At 38.2% G+C, this 15,369-nt stretch overlaps 1 protein-coding gene across 6 annotated transcripts in view; it reads left to right on the top strand.

Annotated features, from left to right (window-relative positions):
• SPEF2 (sperm flagellar 2) overlaps positions 1–15,369 on the top strand; it is a 211,635-nt gene that overhangs the window by 27,833 nt on the left and 168,433 nt on the right. For all 6 annotated transcript variants that reach the window (XM_070774772.1, XM_070774770.1, XM_070774771.1 and 3 more), the window contains 2 exons: positions 1,980–2,166; positions 13,909–14,097. In XM_070774772.1, the coding sequence (XP_070630873.1) occupies positions 1,980–2,166; positions 13,909–14,097 (376 nt within the window). The remainder of the gene's footprint in view (positions 1–1,979; positions 2,167–13,908; positions 14,098–15,369) is intronic.

Genomic DNA, 15,369 nt, shown 5'->3' with positions numbered 1-15,369 from the left:
CTTTGAAGGAAAAGGGAGGGAAATGACAGTGTCTATCTCAAGTCCTTTCTCTGCAGAAACCCCCACTTGGTCTTGCCAGAGATTTACCACCAGGGCCCATGAGATATGGACATGCTTACTTCTCAGAGCAGAAGGATAGGGCCTGGGGTCCCTGGAGTCCCTGGATCGGTCACCTCTGAATGTGAGCAGCCCCAGCGGTGACTCCAAATCCCTTCCAGTACACTTCACAAAGGGCATTTCCTCTGATGGACCCCCAGATAAAAAAATGCTGGGAGGTACTGGCCGAGAGCAAACTTTTAAAGAAACAAAAAAGCTATGGTACAATATGGCCTTTCTTAATCCCTGTTATTGACCACTACTTCTTTAGTTATTCTGAATCCTTAGCTTAGAATCAAGCATCTTCTGGACTCTTCCAGAAATTTCACACTACTTGATAGCAAAAAGCACTAAAATCATCTTTTAGGGTGACCTAAGGAGCAATTTCTGCAGCTGCCTCTTTCAAAGCCTGCTCCCAAAACACTTTTTCATGGATGTCACTTCAAAGTCTGTCGTTTCTTTTGTTAAAGGATGAAATGAATGCTCAGTGAGAGCAATGCAAGAACAACCATTGCTGCTTTTCCCTCACGTATACTCTTTATTTTTTAAAACAAATAGTAAATGCCACCTGCTTTTTTGTTCTTTGTTTCTTTTCTGAGGCTGTTGGCTGCTGTAACTTGACATTTCGAGTCATAGATTTACATTAGTTTCCTTCTAACAACTGCTTTTTAACACACACATGAATTTAACCAAGGTTCCTATCACTAATAATTCACACTCATACAATTACTAACTCTATGGCGGCTTGGCAAACAGATATAAAGTAAACATAATTATTGCCCTCAAGAAACCCACATCACATAAAATGAATATTTATTCAAGAAAATATCATGTAACTTTCTTCAGGCCTTGATTGGCATAAGACAGAAGATGGGTATATGTATGGTTGGATAGACTGATTGGTGAACAAAGGAGAATCAATATCTTAAGTATATTGGTAGCAGCCAAACACAATGTTGAGGGAGACCTATTAACCCATGCTCAGTGTAAGGCAGACTCTTAAACATCACATTTAAGTAAAAATATAATAAGAATTTTGATGAAGGATCTAAAAAAGTTATGCTACACTTTCATAAATTCATATTAATTTCATTAATTAATATTCATAAGAATTATACTAAATCTTAGTAAATAAAGTTAAAATTTGTCTTTGATCTTCCTGAGGCTTTGCTAGCTACACAATTTCTGTTGAACGACTCTCAGTTGACAGAATACAATCAAAGGTTGAGCACCTGCTGATAAAATAACCAGAATTTCAGTGTGTAATTTTTTTGAAATTGTATTATACTTGTATAGTGCTTCGTAGCATATGATTTGAAATTTAGCAAACATCATCTACATGTCAGTACTGTGAGGCATGGGTACATAGAAAAGTAAAAATAGTATACTTTTCTTTGCTCAGAGTTCAGCTGGAAGCAGCAAATATAGAAATAATGAACTATAATAAAATATGATCTGTGCCATAAATATGTGATTATTAAGTAGAACTAATTATAATTTAAGAATTTTGATTCAACTATGTAAATGGGTTTGATCTTTGATTTAATAAAACTGTATGTACTCAGATTAGGAAAGAACATGTGTGATTATTACTTTGTTAAACATGAATTAACTATGCTTTCATAAAAACGCTTCTGTCTGTATGAGAATTGATGACTGTTTAATCCCTGAATACCATAATAATGTTTCCCTGTCTTTTGAATAACATTATAAGTTATATTTTAAATTGAACACTGAAGTTCTAATATTTGCTTTAATGCTTGTATTAATAAATGAACAGAGCACCCAAGGGAGCCATCCCCTGAGGTCTTCCTCTATAGTCACAAGTAGTGGTGTGTGATTGAGTTGTACTTTCAAATCTAAATAAAAACTATTGTTCTTAGTGCATCCAAGACTTCTCTAGATACAGCAGGCCAGACGACCACTGATTTATTAAACACTTATTCAGATGATGACTACATTAAAAAAATCCAAAAACGCCTTGAAGAAGATGCTTTTGCACGAGAGCAAAGGGAGAAAAGACGGCGGAGACTCTTAATGGATCAGTTAATAGCTCATGAAGCCCAAGAGGTAAGATGTGTAGTTATTGATTAAATAAAAGTCCTGGAAATTTTTACAGAATACAGTCTTTTATACACTCTTATGTATATCTTATGTATGTGCTATGTGCTACTCTGAATCAGCGTTTCATCTTCACACCATGGCGGCAAATACACTCAGGAAAAAAACTACATACAACACTTAGCAAAGAATCTAAAATCTGGTGATGCTTATGCAGCGTTTTGAATTTACTTAATTGTACACTGAATTGTACACTTAAAAATGGTTGAAATGGTAGATTTTATATTGCATATATTTTACCACAATAAAAAATACTGACAAAATAGGAATCTAAAAGTTATGGCAACCATGTATTACTTTTAGAGGAAAAAGAGAACTTTTTGTCCCAGGTTTACTGAGGTATAATTGACAAATAAAAATTGTATATATTTAAAGTATATAATTGATGTTTTGATATATGTATGCATTGTGAAATGATTACCATAATCAAACTAATTAGCACACCTATCACCTTAACAAAAAAAAAGTTAGCAGTTTTGTGTGTGTGTTTGGTGAAAATACTTAAGATCTGCTTTTGTTTAATTCAACTTTTTTAGATTCCACATTTAGTAAGATTATGTAATATTTGTCTCGCTATGTCTGGCTTATTTTTCTTGGCGTAATGTTCTCCAGGTTTAAACATATTATCACAAATGATAAGATTTTCTTCTTTTTTAAGATTGATCATATTCTATATATGCATGCATGTGTACTAAGTCGCTTCATTTGTGTCTGACCCTATGGACCATAGCCCACAGCGCGTTGTCATGTCCTCCTCCAGGGGATCTTACCAACCTAGGGATTGAATCCATATCTCTTATGCCTCCTGCATTGGCAGGTAGGTTCTTTACCACTAGCACCACCTAGAAAGCTCATTCTAGATATAAATATATACATATATATATATTTATGTGTGTATATATATATATAATATTTTTATATATAAAGAAAATGTGACATGCATATCTATACTCACTTAAGTGTCCATTCATCCACCAATGGACACTTAGATTGTTTCTGTATCATGGCCGTTGTGAATAGTGCTGCAGTGCACATAGGGTTGCAAACATCTCTTTGAGATACTGATTTCATCTCCTTTCATTTCCATTGGATATGTACCCAGAAGTAGGATTTCAGGGTCATATGGTAATTCTATTTTTAATTTTTAAAGGAAGCACTATACTATTTTCCACAGTGGCTATACCAGCTTACATCCCAGCAACAGTTTACAAGGGTTCCATTTTCATCACATCCTTGCCAACACTTATCTCATTTTTGTTTTATGTTTTTTGATAATAGCTATTGGAAACAGTATCAGACTTTATTTTTGGGGGCTCCAAAATCACTGCAGATGGTGACTGCAGCCATGAAATTAAAAGACGCTTACTCCTTGGAAGGAAAGTTATGACCAACCTAGATAGCATATTGAAAGGCAGAGATATTACTTTGCCAACAAGGGTCCGTCTGGTCAAGGCTATGGTTTTTCCAGTGGTCATGTATGGATGTGAGAGTTGGACTGTGAAGAAGGCTGAGTGCCAAAGAATTGATGCTTTTGAACTGTGGTGTTGGAGAAGACTCTTGGGAGTCCCATGGACTGCAAGGAGATCCAACCAGTCCATTCTGAAGGAAATCAGCCCTGGGATTTCTTTGGAAGGAATGATGCTAAAGCTGAGACTCCAGTACTTTGGCCACCTCATGCAAAGAGTTGACTCATTGGAAAAGACTCTAATGCTGGGAGGGATTGGGGGCAGGAGGAGAAGGGGACGACAGAGGATGAGATGGCTGGATGGCATCTCTGACTCGATGGACGTGAGTCTGAGGGAACTCCAGGAGTTGGTGATGGACAGGGAGGCCTGGAGTGCTGCAATTCATGAGATCGCAAACAATCGGACATGACTGAGCGACTGAACTGAACTGATTCTAACAGAAATTTGCAACAGTGCCCAGTTGTGGATATGACTGATGACGAAAGTAAAGTCCAATGCTGTAAAGAACAATATTGCATAGGAAACTGGAATGTTAGGTCCGTAAATCAAGATACATTAGAAGTGTTCAAGCAAGAGATGACAAGAGTGACCATCAACATTTTAAGCATCAGTGAACTCAAACAGACTGGAATGGGCGAATTTAATACACATGACCGTTATATCTACTACTGTGGGCAAGAATCCCTTAGAAGAAATGGAGTAGCCCTCATAGTTAAAAAAAGAGTACTTGGGTGCAAACTCAGACAGCGTGATCTCTGTTCATTTCCAAGGCAAACCATTCAACATCACATTAATGCAAGTCTATGGCCCAACCAGAAGAAGCTGAAGTTGAACAGTTCTATGAAGACCTACAAGACCTTCTAGAACTAACACCCCAAAAAGATGTCCTTTTCATCATGGGGGAATGGAATGCCAAAGTAGGAAGTCAAGAGATACCTAGAGTAACAGGCAAAATTGGTCTTGGAGTACATAATGAAGCAGGGAAAAGGCTAACAGAGTTTTGCCAAGGGAAAGCACTGGTCATAGCTAACACACTCTTCCAACAACACAGGGGAAGACTCTACACATGGACATCACCAGATGTTCAATACAAAAATCAGATTGATTATATTCTTTGCAGCCAAAAATGGAGAAGCTGTATACAGTCAGCAAAAACAAGGCCGGGAGCTGACTATGGTTCAGATCATGAACTCCTTATTGCCAAATTCAGACTTAAACTGAAAAAAGTAGGGAAAATCACTAAACCATTCAAGTATGGCCTAAATCAAATCCCTTATGATTATACAGTGGAAGTGAGAAATAGATTCAAGGGATTAGATCTGATAGGGTGCTGGAAGAACTATGGACAGAGGTCCATGACATTGTACAGGAGGCAGTGATCAAGACCATCCCCAAGAAAAAGAAATGCAAAAAGGCAAAATAGTTGTCTGAGGAGGCATTACAAATAGCTGAGAAAAGAAGAGAAGCTAAAGGCAAAGGAAGAAAGGAAAGATATATCCATTTGAATGCAGAGTTCCAAAGAATAGAAAGGAGACATAAGAAAGCCTTCCTAAGTGATCAATGCAAAGAAATAGAGGAAAACAATAGAATGAGAAAGACTAGAGATCCCTTCAAGAAAATTAGAGATACCAAGGGAACGTTTCATGCAAAGATGGACACAATAAAATTGGACAGAAATGGTATGGACCTAACAAAAGCAGAAGATATTAGGAAGAGGTGGCAACAATACACAGAAGAACTATACAAAAAAGATCTTTGTGACCCAGATAACCACTATGGTGTGATCACTCACCTAGAGCCAGACATCCTGGAATGTGAAGTCAAGTGGGCCTTAGGAAACATGACTACGAACAAAGCTGGTGGAGATGATGACATTCCAGTTGAGCTATTTCAAATCCTAAAAGTTGATGCTGTGAAAGTGCTGCACTCAATATGCCAGCAAATTAGGAAAACTCAGCAGTGGCCACAGGACTGGAAAAGGTCAGTTTTCATTCCAATCCCAAAGAAAGGCAATGCCGAAGAATTTTCAAACTACTGCATAGTTGCACTCATCTCACATGCTAGCAAAGTAATGCTGAAAATTATCCAAGCTGGGAGTCAAAAATATGTGAACTGTGAACTTCCATATGTTTAAGCTGGATTTACAAAAGACAGAGGAAGCATAGATCAAATTGCCAACATCTGTTGGATCATTGAAGAAGCGACAGAATTCCAGAAAACATGTACTTCTGTTTTATTGATTATGCCAAAGTCTTTGATTGTGTAGATCACAACAAACTGTGGAAGATTCTTCCAGAGATGGGAATACCAGACCACCTTACCTGCCTCCTGAGAAATCTGTTTGCAGGTCAAGAAGCAACAGTTAGAACCAGATATGGAACAACAGACTGGTTCCAAACTGGGAAAGGAGTATCTCAAGGCCGTATATTGTCACCCTGCTTATTTAACTTATATGCAGAGTACATCATGCAAAATGCTGGGTTGGATGAGGCATAAGCTGGAATCAAGATTGCCGTGAGAAAAATCAGTAACCTCAGATACGCAGATGACACCATCCTTATGGCAGAAAGTGAAGAGGAACTGAAAAGCCTCTTGGTGAAAGTGAAAGAGGAGAGTGAAAATGCTGGCTTAAAACTCAACATTCAGAAAACTAAGATCATGACATCTGGTGCCATCACTTCATGGCAAATAGATGAGGAAACAATGGAAACAGTGACAGCCTTTATTTTCTTGGGCTCCAAGATCACTGCAGATGGTGACTACAGCCATGATATTAAAAGACCCTTGCTCCTTGGAAGAAAAGCTATGATAAATATAGATAGCATATTAAAAAGCAGAAACATTACTTTACTGACAGAGGTTTGTCTTGTCAAAGCTGTGGTTTTTCTAGTAGTCATGTATGGATGTGAGAGTTGGGCTATATAGAACACAGAGCAGAGAAGAATTGATGCTTTTGAACTGTGGTGTTGGAGAAGACTCTTGAGAGTCCCTTGGACTGCAAGGAAATCCAACCAGTCCATCCTAAAGGAAATCAGTGCTGAATATTCATTGGAAGGACTTATACTGAAGCTGAAACTCCAATACTTTGGCCATCTGGTGCGAAGAACTGACTCCTTGGAAAAGACCCTGATGCTGGGAAAGATTGAAGGCAGGAGGAGAAGGGGATGACAGAGGATGAGATGGTTGGATGGCATCACTGACTCAATGGACATGAATTTGAGCAAGCTCTAGGTGTTGGTAATGGACAGGGAAGCCTGGTGTGCTGCAGTCCTTTGGGTCGCAAAGAGTTAGACACTACCTGGCAACTAAACTGAACTTACTCTAACAGATGGTTTTGATTTGCATTTTCTGATGATTAGGAGTGTTGATCACCTTTCCATATACCTGTTGGCCATTTGTTTGTCTTCTTTAGAGAAATGTCTTTTCAGGTCCTTTGACCATTTCTAAATCCAGGCGTTTGGTTTTTGGCTATCGAGTTGTTTGAGTTCCTTGTATATTTTGGATATTAGCCAACATGTATGGTTTGCAAATAGTACTCTTCCCTATCTATTTGTACTTTGTTGCCTGTGCTTTTAGGGTCAGATTAAAAAATTAATTGCCTAGACCAATGTCAAGATGTGTTTTTCCCTACATTTGCTTCTGTTTTATAGTTTTTGATCTTATGTGTAAGTCTCTAATCCGTTTTGAATTGATTTTTATACGTGGTATGAGACGAGGGTATAGTACCATTCTATTGCATGTGGATATCCAGTTTTTCCAGAACCATGTGTTATAGAGACATCTATAACATTCCTCCATTGTGTAGCCTTGGCACCCTTACTGAAAGTCAATTGACTGCACATATGTGGATTTATTTCTGGGCTCTTTATTCTATTCCATTTTCCTATAGTTCTGTTTTTATTTCAATACCATACTATTTTGAGTACTGAAGCTTTGTAATTTATTTTGAAATCAGGAAGCTTGATATTCTTCTTACTCCAAACTGGTTTGGCTCTTTGGAGTCTTTTCTGGCTCCAAATGAATGTTAGGATTGTTTTTGTATTTCTGTGAAAATGCTATTGGAATTTGGTTAGGAATTGCATTGCATCTGTAGATCACTTTAGGTATTATGGACATTTCAATGTTATTAGTTCTTCAAATCCATGAACATCTTTTTCATTTATTCATATCTTCTTCAGCTCTTCTTATTAATGTTTTTTAGTTTTCAGTGTATAGATCTTTTGCCTCCTTGGTTGAATCTATTCTTACATATTTTTTTTTAACTTTTATGCTATTGTAAATGGGATTGGTTTCTTATTTCCATTTCAGATAATTCTTTGTTAGTGTGTAGGAACAAGAATTATTTTCATATGTTTATTTTGTGTGTCCTGCAGTTTTACTGAATTTGTTTTTTGGTTCTAACATTTTTTTGTGTGAAAGTCTAGAGTTTTCTGTATGTAAAAAGCATGTCATCTGCAAACAGAGACATTTTACTTTTTCCTTTATGATTTAGATGCCTGTTTTTTCTTTTTCTTTCCAATTTCCTTGGCTAGGATTTCCAGTACCAGTAGAAATGGTGAGAGTGGACGTCTTGTCTTATTTTTATGTTTGAGGAATGGTGAAAACCTAAAAGCTTTTAGCATCATATTTTAGGTATGATGTTAACTGTGAGCTTCTCATATATGACCTTTATTATGTTGAGTTACATTCCTTACCTAATTTGTTGAGAATTTTTATCATGAAAGGATACTGAATTTTTTCAAGTTTTTTTTTCTATATTAATTGATACTATCAAAAAGGGAGCACTTAAATGAAAACATGGAAAATTCATTAGACCTGTCAGTTTGATCTACTCCAGTGGCCCTCAAAGTGTGGCCCTTGGACCAGCAGCATCAGCATCACCAGGAAACTTTTAGGAACGTGAATAATTAGGTCCCACCTCAGACCTTCTGAGTCAGAAACTCGAATCACAGCTCTCTGGCTTGGGGCCCATCATCTGTGTTAATAGGCCCTCCAGGTGATTTGATTCAGCTATGGATTGAGAATCACTGATCAACTCTTACATTGAACACATATTTACTGGATCTCTTCTATGCTCTGGAACTTGTCCTAGGCCTAGGATACAACAGTGAACAAGAATAACAGGAAACCTGCTCTCACAGAGCTTGCTGTTTGGGGGGGATCTGTAAACAACCAACTACATTGGAGTGTGGAGGTGCAATGAAAGTGAGGAGAGGAAAGTCCAGCTCTGGCCTGCCTCAGAGACCATTTCTAGAGTAGGAGAGCACTGAAGCATGAGGGAGGGTTGAAGTTAGACAATTGAAGATGGGAGTGGTTCTGGGTATAGGGTGAGGAGTTAGTTTCCAGCAGAGGTAGAGATGTGGAAGGTAAAGTGTGTCTTCAGAGAGAATATTGTATAGATGGCTCAGGGCTTTTAGCAAATTAAATGTTATCTGGCAGGATAACATTGGCCCAGAGGCCAAGCCATCAGAGGCCTTATAAGCTGTAAAGAGGGACTGTGTGGATCACAATAAACTGTGGAAAATTCTTCAAGAGATGGGAATACCAGACCACCTGATCTGACTCTTGAGAAATTTGTATGCAGGTCAGGAAGCAACAGTTAGAACTGGACATGGAACAACAGACTGGTTCCAAATAGGAAAAGGAGTTCGTCAAGGCTGTATATTGTCAACCTGTTTATTTAACTTATATGCAGAGTACATCATGAGAAACGCTGGACTGGAAGAAACACAAGCTGGAATCAAGATTGCTGGGAGAAATATCAATAACCTCAGATATGCAGATGACACCACCCTGATGGCAGAAAGGGAAGAGGAACTCAAAAGCCTATTGATGAAAGTGAAAGTGGAGAGTGAAAAAGTTGGCTTGAAGCTCAACGTTCAGAAAATGAAGATGATGGCATCCGGTCCCACCACTTCATGGGAAATAGATGGGGAAACAGTGGAAACAGTGTCAGACTTTATTTTTCTGGGCTCCAAAATCACTGCAGATGGTGACTGCAGCCATGAAATTGAAAGACTCTTACTCCTTGGAAGGAAAGTTATGACCAACCTAGATAGCATATTCAAAAGCAGAGACATTACTTTGCCAACAAAGGTTCGTCTAGTCAAGGCTATGGTTTTTCCAGTGGTCACGTATGGATGTGAGAGTTGGACTGTGAAGAAGGCTGAGCGCCGAAGAATTGATGCTTTTGAACTGTGGTGTTGGAGAAGACTCTTGAGAGTCCCTTGGACTGCAAGGAGATCCAACCAGTCCATTCTGAAGGACATCAGCCCTGTGATTTCTTTGGAAGGAATGATGCTAAAGCTGAAACTCCAGTCCTTTGGCCACCTCATGCAAAGAGTTGACTCATTGGAAAAGACTCTGATGCTGGGAGGGATTGGGGGCAAGAGGAGAAAGGGACGACAGAGGATGAGATGGCTGGATGGCATCACTGACTCGGTGGATGTGAGTCTGAGTGCACTCCGGGGAGTTGGTGAGGGACAGGGAGACCTGGCGTGCTGCGATTCATGGGGTTGCAAAGAGTCGGACACAACTGAGCGACTGATCTGATCTGATCTGATCCTGAGTGCAAAGGGGAACAAGAGTGACAGACCAGACTGACATTTAGGAAGGTCAGTCTGGCTTCACTTTTAAAAATAGATGACAGGAGGATGTCCAAGTTATAGCTGTTTCTGTAATCCAGGTAAGGAATTATTCCAGTTTACATTTAGAGTAGTAGCAGTAGTGATGGAAAGGAGTGGCTTCAGGAGCTATTTGAGAAGTAAAATCAATGAGAAAAACTGACTGCTTAGACATGGAGAAGTGAAAAGTGGGATGAGCAGCCAGGTGTCTGGCGTGGGCAGCCGAGTGCATGGAGGAGTCGTTAGCTATGATACAGAAGATGGTAAGAACAGACGGGGAGGAAGGTGATTCAGGTTGTGAATGTAAGTAGGACAAATCTGTGTGTCTGAAATATGAAGGGCCATTTGAAGGCACTTCTTTTATTCACCTAATTACATCTATCTGGTCTACTCAGTGGTGTTCTGTTAACTGAAGAGAAATCCAGGCTTCTTAGACATATGAAGAAGTAATACTGTTTATCCAGTATCAGAGTCACTCTGATAGAGTCACTCCTTTTTCAGTGAAAAATTCAAAGAATAACTCTGCCATCTCTTTGTGCTGAAAGGTAATTTCTTACTTTGAATTCACATTTATTAATATTTTGCTCAGCCAGCTTGATAGTCACTCTTTTCATTAGATGAATTACAGGTTATGAAAATTTGATGATTAAAAAGTAGCTTTTAAAATAACTACCTATTTCACATTTCATTAACGAGCAGTGAGATTTTGAACACATTTTCATTTATATTATAAAACAGCTGTGTGTTGGCTGCTAGGTTTTTTCTTTCTACTTTTTTGCTTGTAATTCAGGACTGACATTTACTTAGAAAATGTTACTTAGAGATATTACTTAGAAAACTGGATGAATAAATGCTTTCTGGCTTCCGTCACTTTCTACCAGAATGTTCACAGCTTCGATTTTTTCAGTCTCTAGCTAGAGATCTGTTCAGGGATCTAGCAACCTAAGGGACACTGAATAAAGTTGATTCTCTGACTAATATTTCCACTAAAGGAACTCCATCTCTGTGCTGCTTCTTCTCTGTGTTTGGTGAAGCCACTGTCCTCCAAGAGAGCTACTCGGACATATTTAGAGAATTAAAGCAATGATATGCACCAGAGTTAGCTCCTAGCTCCAACTCTTGGGAAAGGCAGAGGTCGTGACAATCAAACTGAGCATGTTTTGGATTGTGTATATGTATACATCTTCCCCAAATATAATTATATATAGTTAAAAGAGAAATGTGACTTCTATTATTTTCTATTTTATTCATTGCAGATATAGACTATTTCATGTACATTATGGGTTAAACACACATTTATAGGCTTCCCTGAACACCTAAGCATAACATATTTTCTTTCTGTGAGAAAATGTGTCCCAAATTCTAATGAAATTTTGAGGAAAAGTCTATACATAAAACATGAACTACTTGTACAATGGAACAAAAAAATCTTTTCCACTCAACTGTTTAGTACAAGTCCTAATACAGTTGACGGTTCTTCATACTGAAGCTTTATATATGTAACATTGACTCAGCCATTCAACAGTAATTTTGCTTTCCTTTTCAATCACAATATGTTGTCATCTAAGCAATAGCCAAGACCTATCTAACCAGCCCAGTTTTTATAAGGATCAGAATGACCAGCTCTCATCTCAACAACCAAATTGCCTTGCCATATAAACACAGCCAAATATATTCCACATTAATACTCCACATTAAGTATAGAATTCACTTGGAATAATAAATCAAGGCTATACTTTTAATAAATATGGCTTTGACTGTGCCATCACAAACCACCCCCAAATGTGGTAGATAACTTGGGCAGGGATCAGCTGTATGCCTTTGCTGGTCTTACTTGTCCTGTCTCAGAGGCTGGCTGAGGCTGACTGACTTGGGAGAGTTTCATCAGTTCCAACTGAGAAGGCTGGTATCTCTCCATCTATGGTTTCTCATTTTTTAACTGAGCAGAAAATATGGTAACAGTGGCAGAGGTCACAGGAGAATTAATTCAGGCCCCAAGTGTTTTGTTTCATTTTATTTTGTGTTCACTAATGTCCCATTGGCCAGTTCAAGTCAGAGGCCACCCCTTACCCATTTAAGAAGTGGCGAAATAGATTCTGCTTTTTGATGGGAATATCTGCAGGATAGCACTGCAAGGCTATGGATGAAGAAAGATGAAGAACCTATAGTCGTTTTTACATTCTGCCTGACCTCCACTGGCAACACAGGCAACAAATTATTAACGTTAAAACTTCTAGAATGTTATAACTAGATGAAACAGGTTTCAAAGTTGTTCATGATTTTATTTTTTATTTGATATGTTACTAATAGAAAAAAAATTTATGTTTATTTTCAATTGAACTTTTATTTAATCTACATTTTTATATAGTTCCCAAGTTCAAGTTTTGCTACTTTCCATAGAGTGTTGTTGTTTGTATCTTGATTCTGAAAATATATATAGTATTTCTCCCTTAATCTGAAACACTGTCGTTAGTGATGCCAGATTTTATTCCTAAACAACTGGATTGAAAGTGAAAGAGTTAGTTGCTCAGTTGTGTCTGACTCTTTGTGATCCCATGGATTGCACCCACCAGGCTCCTCTGTCCATGGAATTCTCCAGACAAGAATACTGGAGTAGGTTGCCATTCCCTTCTCCAGGGGATCTTCCCAACCCAGGGATTGAACCCAGGTCTCCTGCTTTACAGGCAGATTCTTTACCATCTAGTGTTAAATAGACAACTGACATGTAGATGTTCTTCCAAGTCTTCTCCCTGGAGAAGTTTAATTACCTCCTCCTTCCACATGGTGTCTCTGTTTAGACAGACTGAGAGAACTTAAAGATGCCTTGGAGACCATCTTCTACCCAAACCCCTCATTTCACCTGTCAAGAAATACTCCCTGAAAATCCAAGGTACTTGCCCAAGGCCACACAGCCAATCAATGGTAGAGGTGGAGCTGCAGTGACCAAGGCCTCCGATTGCCAGTTTAATGCTTCTTCCACTGTTAATGCTTGTTCCCCTTCTTTCTCTTAAAATAGCCAAGGGACGAGTGCATCTAGTTTCTCTCTCAGGTTACAACCACTCTCAGGTTTTCTAAGGTAAACTGTAGGTCATTTCCTCTTAGCCTCTTCTCCAGTCTCCCCATCTTATCACGTAGAAATTGAGATGGCCCTGCCAGGAACTTATCAGATCTGCCATTCTCAGCCAGACAATGTCTGCATTTGTCTTTATCACTAATATTTATATTGAGTGCATAGAGCACAATTCCAAGTTTCTGAAAACATACTTGAAATTTGAGAGTTAGCCTTTGTTTATAAAACCTTGAAAACAATTACCTAAATTATTTTTGATCAGATTTTAAAGGAAGTAATCATCATTTAAGATGACTGAGTTGCAAGACCATATGCTTCTGGATACCAAAATTATATAACCCTTGGTGGAAATTTTCATTTTTATAGCTTGAATTTTTTGCCATGTTTGACTTGAAATCAAATGGCAAAAACTGATGCAGGTGAATACTATGCCTTTTACACATAATGTATGTGTAAGCTTCTCAGCTCAGTGGGCTGAGCAAAAGTGGACATGGCCTTGACAAATGACTGGCTTTTGCAATGGTGCTTCTAGGAGGCTTATCGGGAGGAGCAGTTGATCAACCGGCTGATGCGACAGTCCCAGCAGGAACGCAGGATCGCTGTGCAGCTCATGCATGTTCGGCACGAAAAGGAAGTTTTGTGGCAAAACAGAATTTTCAGAGAAAAACAATATGAGGAAAGACGGCTTAAAGACTTCCAGGATGCTCTTGATCGAGAAGCGGTAAACAATACCTCCCTTAGCAATCTTTCTAAGGTTTCTTTTGATCCTTTCTACCGCGTCAAGGTAAACAGGTCTCCATTTAGGTGCCAATCATTTCACGAGTCAGTTTTTTTATATGATCTCTCTATTATCTCCCTGTTTTTACTTTTGTACAGCTACACCAACAGTGCACATCCACATACTATGCTTTCTCCCTTCAGTCTTGATTCTTCAAATATTTCACACTCACCACCAGTCCTTGTGTCCACGTCTCTCTGATCTTTTTGGTTGTCTGAAGGTCTCCAGTAGATTCTTCAAGAACTGCTCATGGGAACACTATTCCCTGAGTGCTTGTGTATTGATAACAATATGTGCCTTTTATACGAGTCAGTTTTGCCCTGTATAAAATCCTTAGTTCACATTTTCTACCTTTGACTATCTTAAACACTTTATTCCATTTTCTTCAGGTATTAAGTGTTGCTGTCCAAAAAAAAAAAAAACAGATAATCTAAGTTTCATCTCCTTGAGTCATTACTATTGTTTTTTAGATGCATAAAGGACTTTCTTTTTCTTTAAAATCCACTAAGTTTACTGGGATGTTATTAGTGTTCATTATTCTAGATGGATACTCTTCTCAGGAAATGGGAGCATTTTCAAGCTGCCTCCTTTTTATAAGATACCATGAGTCTTTAATAAGCAATACCTTGCTTTCTGGTAAAACAAGATTTCCCAGGCCCATATTGTAGTCTTTTTTCCTCAGAACTAGAACAAGCCATTTTTACTGGGGACCCTGGTTCAATGTAGTTGAGAATGGTTACAGAGCCAAGATATGGGTGCCAGGTATGCTCTTGGCCAACGTGTATCATTGTGTTGAGGTCCTCTATAGCTCTGAAAGTCAAAGTATCTAATCTTTTAGTTATTTGATATATTAGCATCTTCCTTATTTTTATATGTATTACAGTTTTAATAACCAAAATAGATTTATATTATCAAGGGATTTATATGGATCACTTCTTATCTTTTTCCTATTGAGGTTGTTTCAAATTTATACAATCCATTCATCCAGATTTGATTGAAGAAGTATAAAACTTATATGGGAAGCATTTTAGAGAGCTTGTCTTTACTGTCATAAACTATTCATAAAACCAGGCTGTGCAGAAGAGAAAAGCTTACAGAAAATAGGAAGGCAATGCTTTATGTATAAATCAATATAAATTTGCTTTATAAACCATGCTGATCATGATTTCCACTGTGATATTCCATGAAAATGAATTGCAGCTTGTGTCAAAATTA

The sequence above is a fragment of the Bos indicus genome, chromosome 20 (assembly GCF_029378745.1).
Source record: "Bos indicus isolate NIAB-ARS_2022 breed Sahiwal x Tharparkar chromosome 20, NIAB-ARS_B.indTharparkar_mat_pri_1.0, whole genome shotgun sequence".
In the NCBI taxonomy this organism is placed as follows: domain Eukaryota; kingdom Metazoa; phylum Chordata; class Mammalia; order Artiodactyla; family Bovidae; genus Bos; species Bos indicus.
Note: the sequence above shows the minus strand (reverse complement) of the source record. Positions and strands in the feature narration are given on the sequence as shown.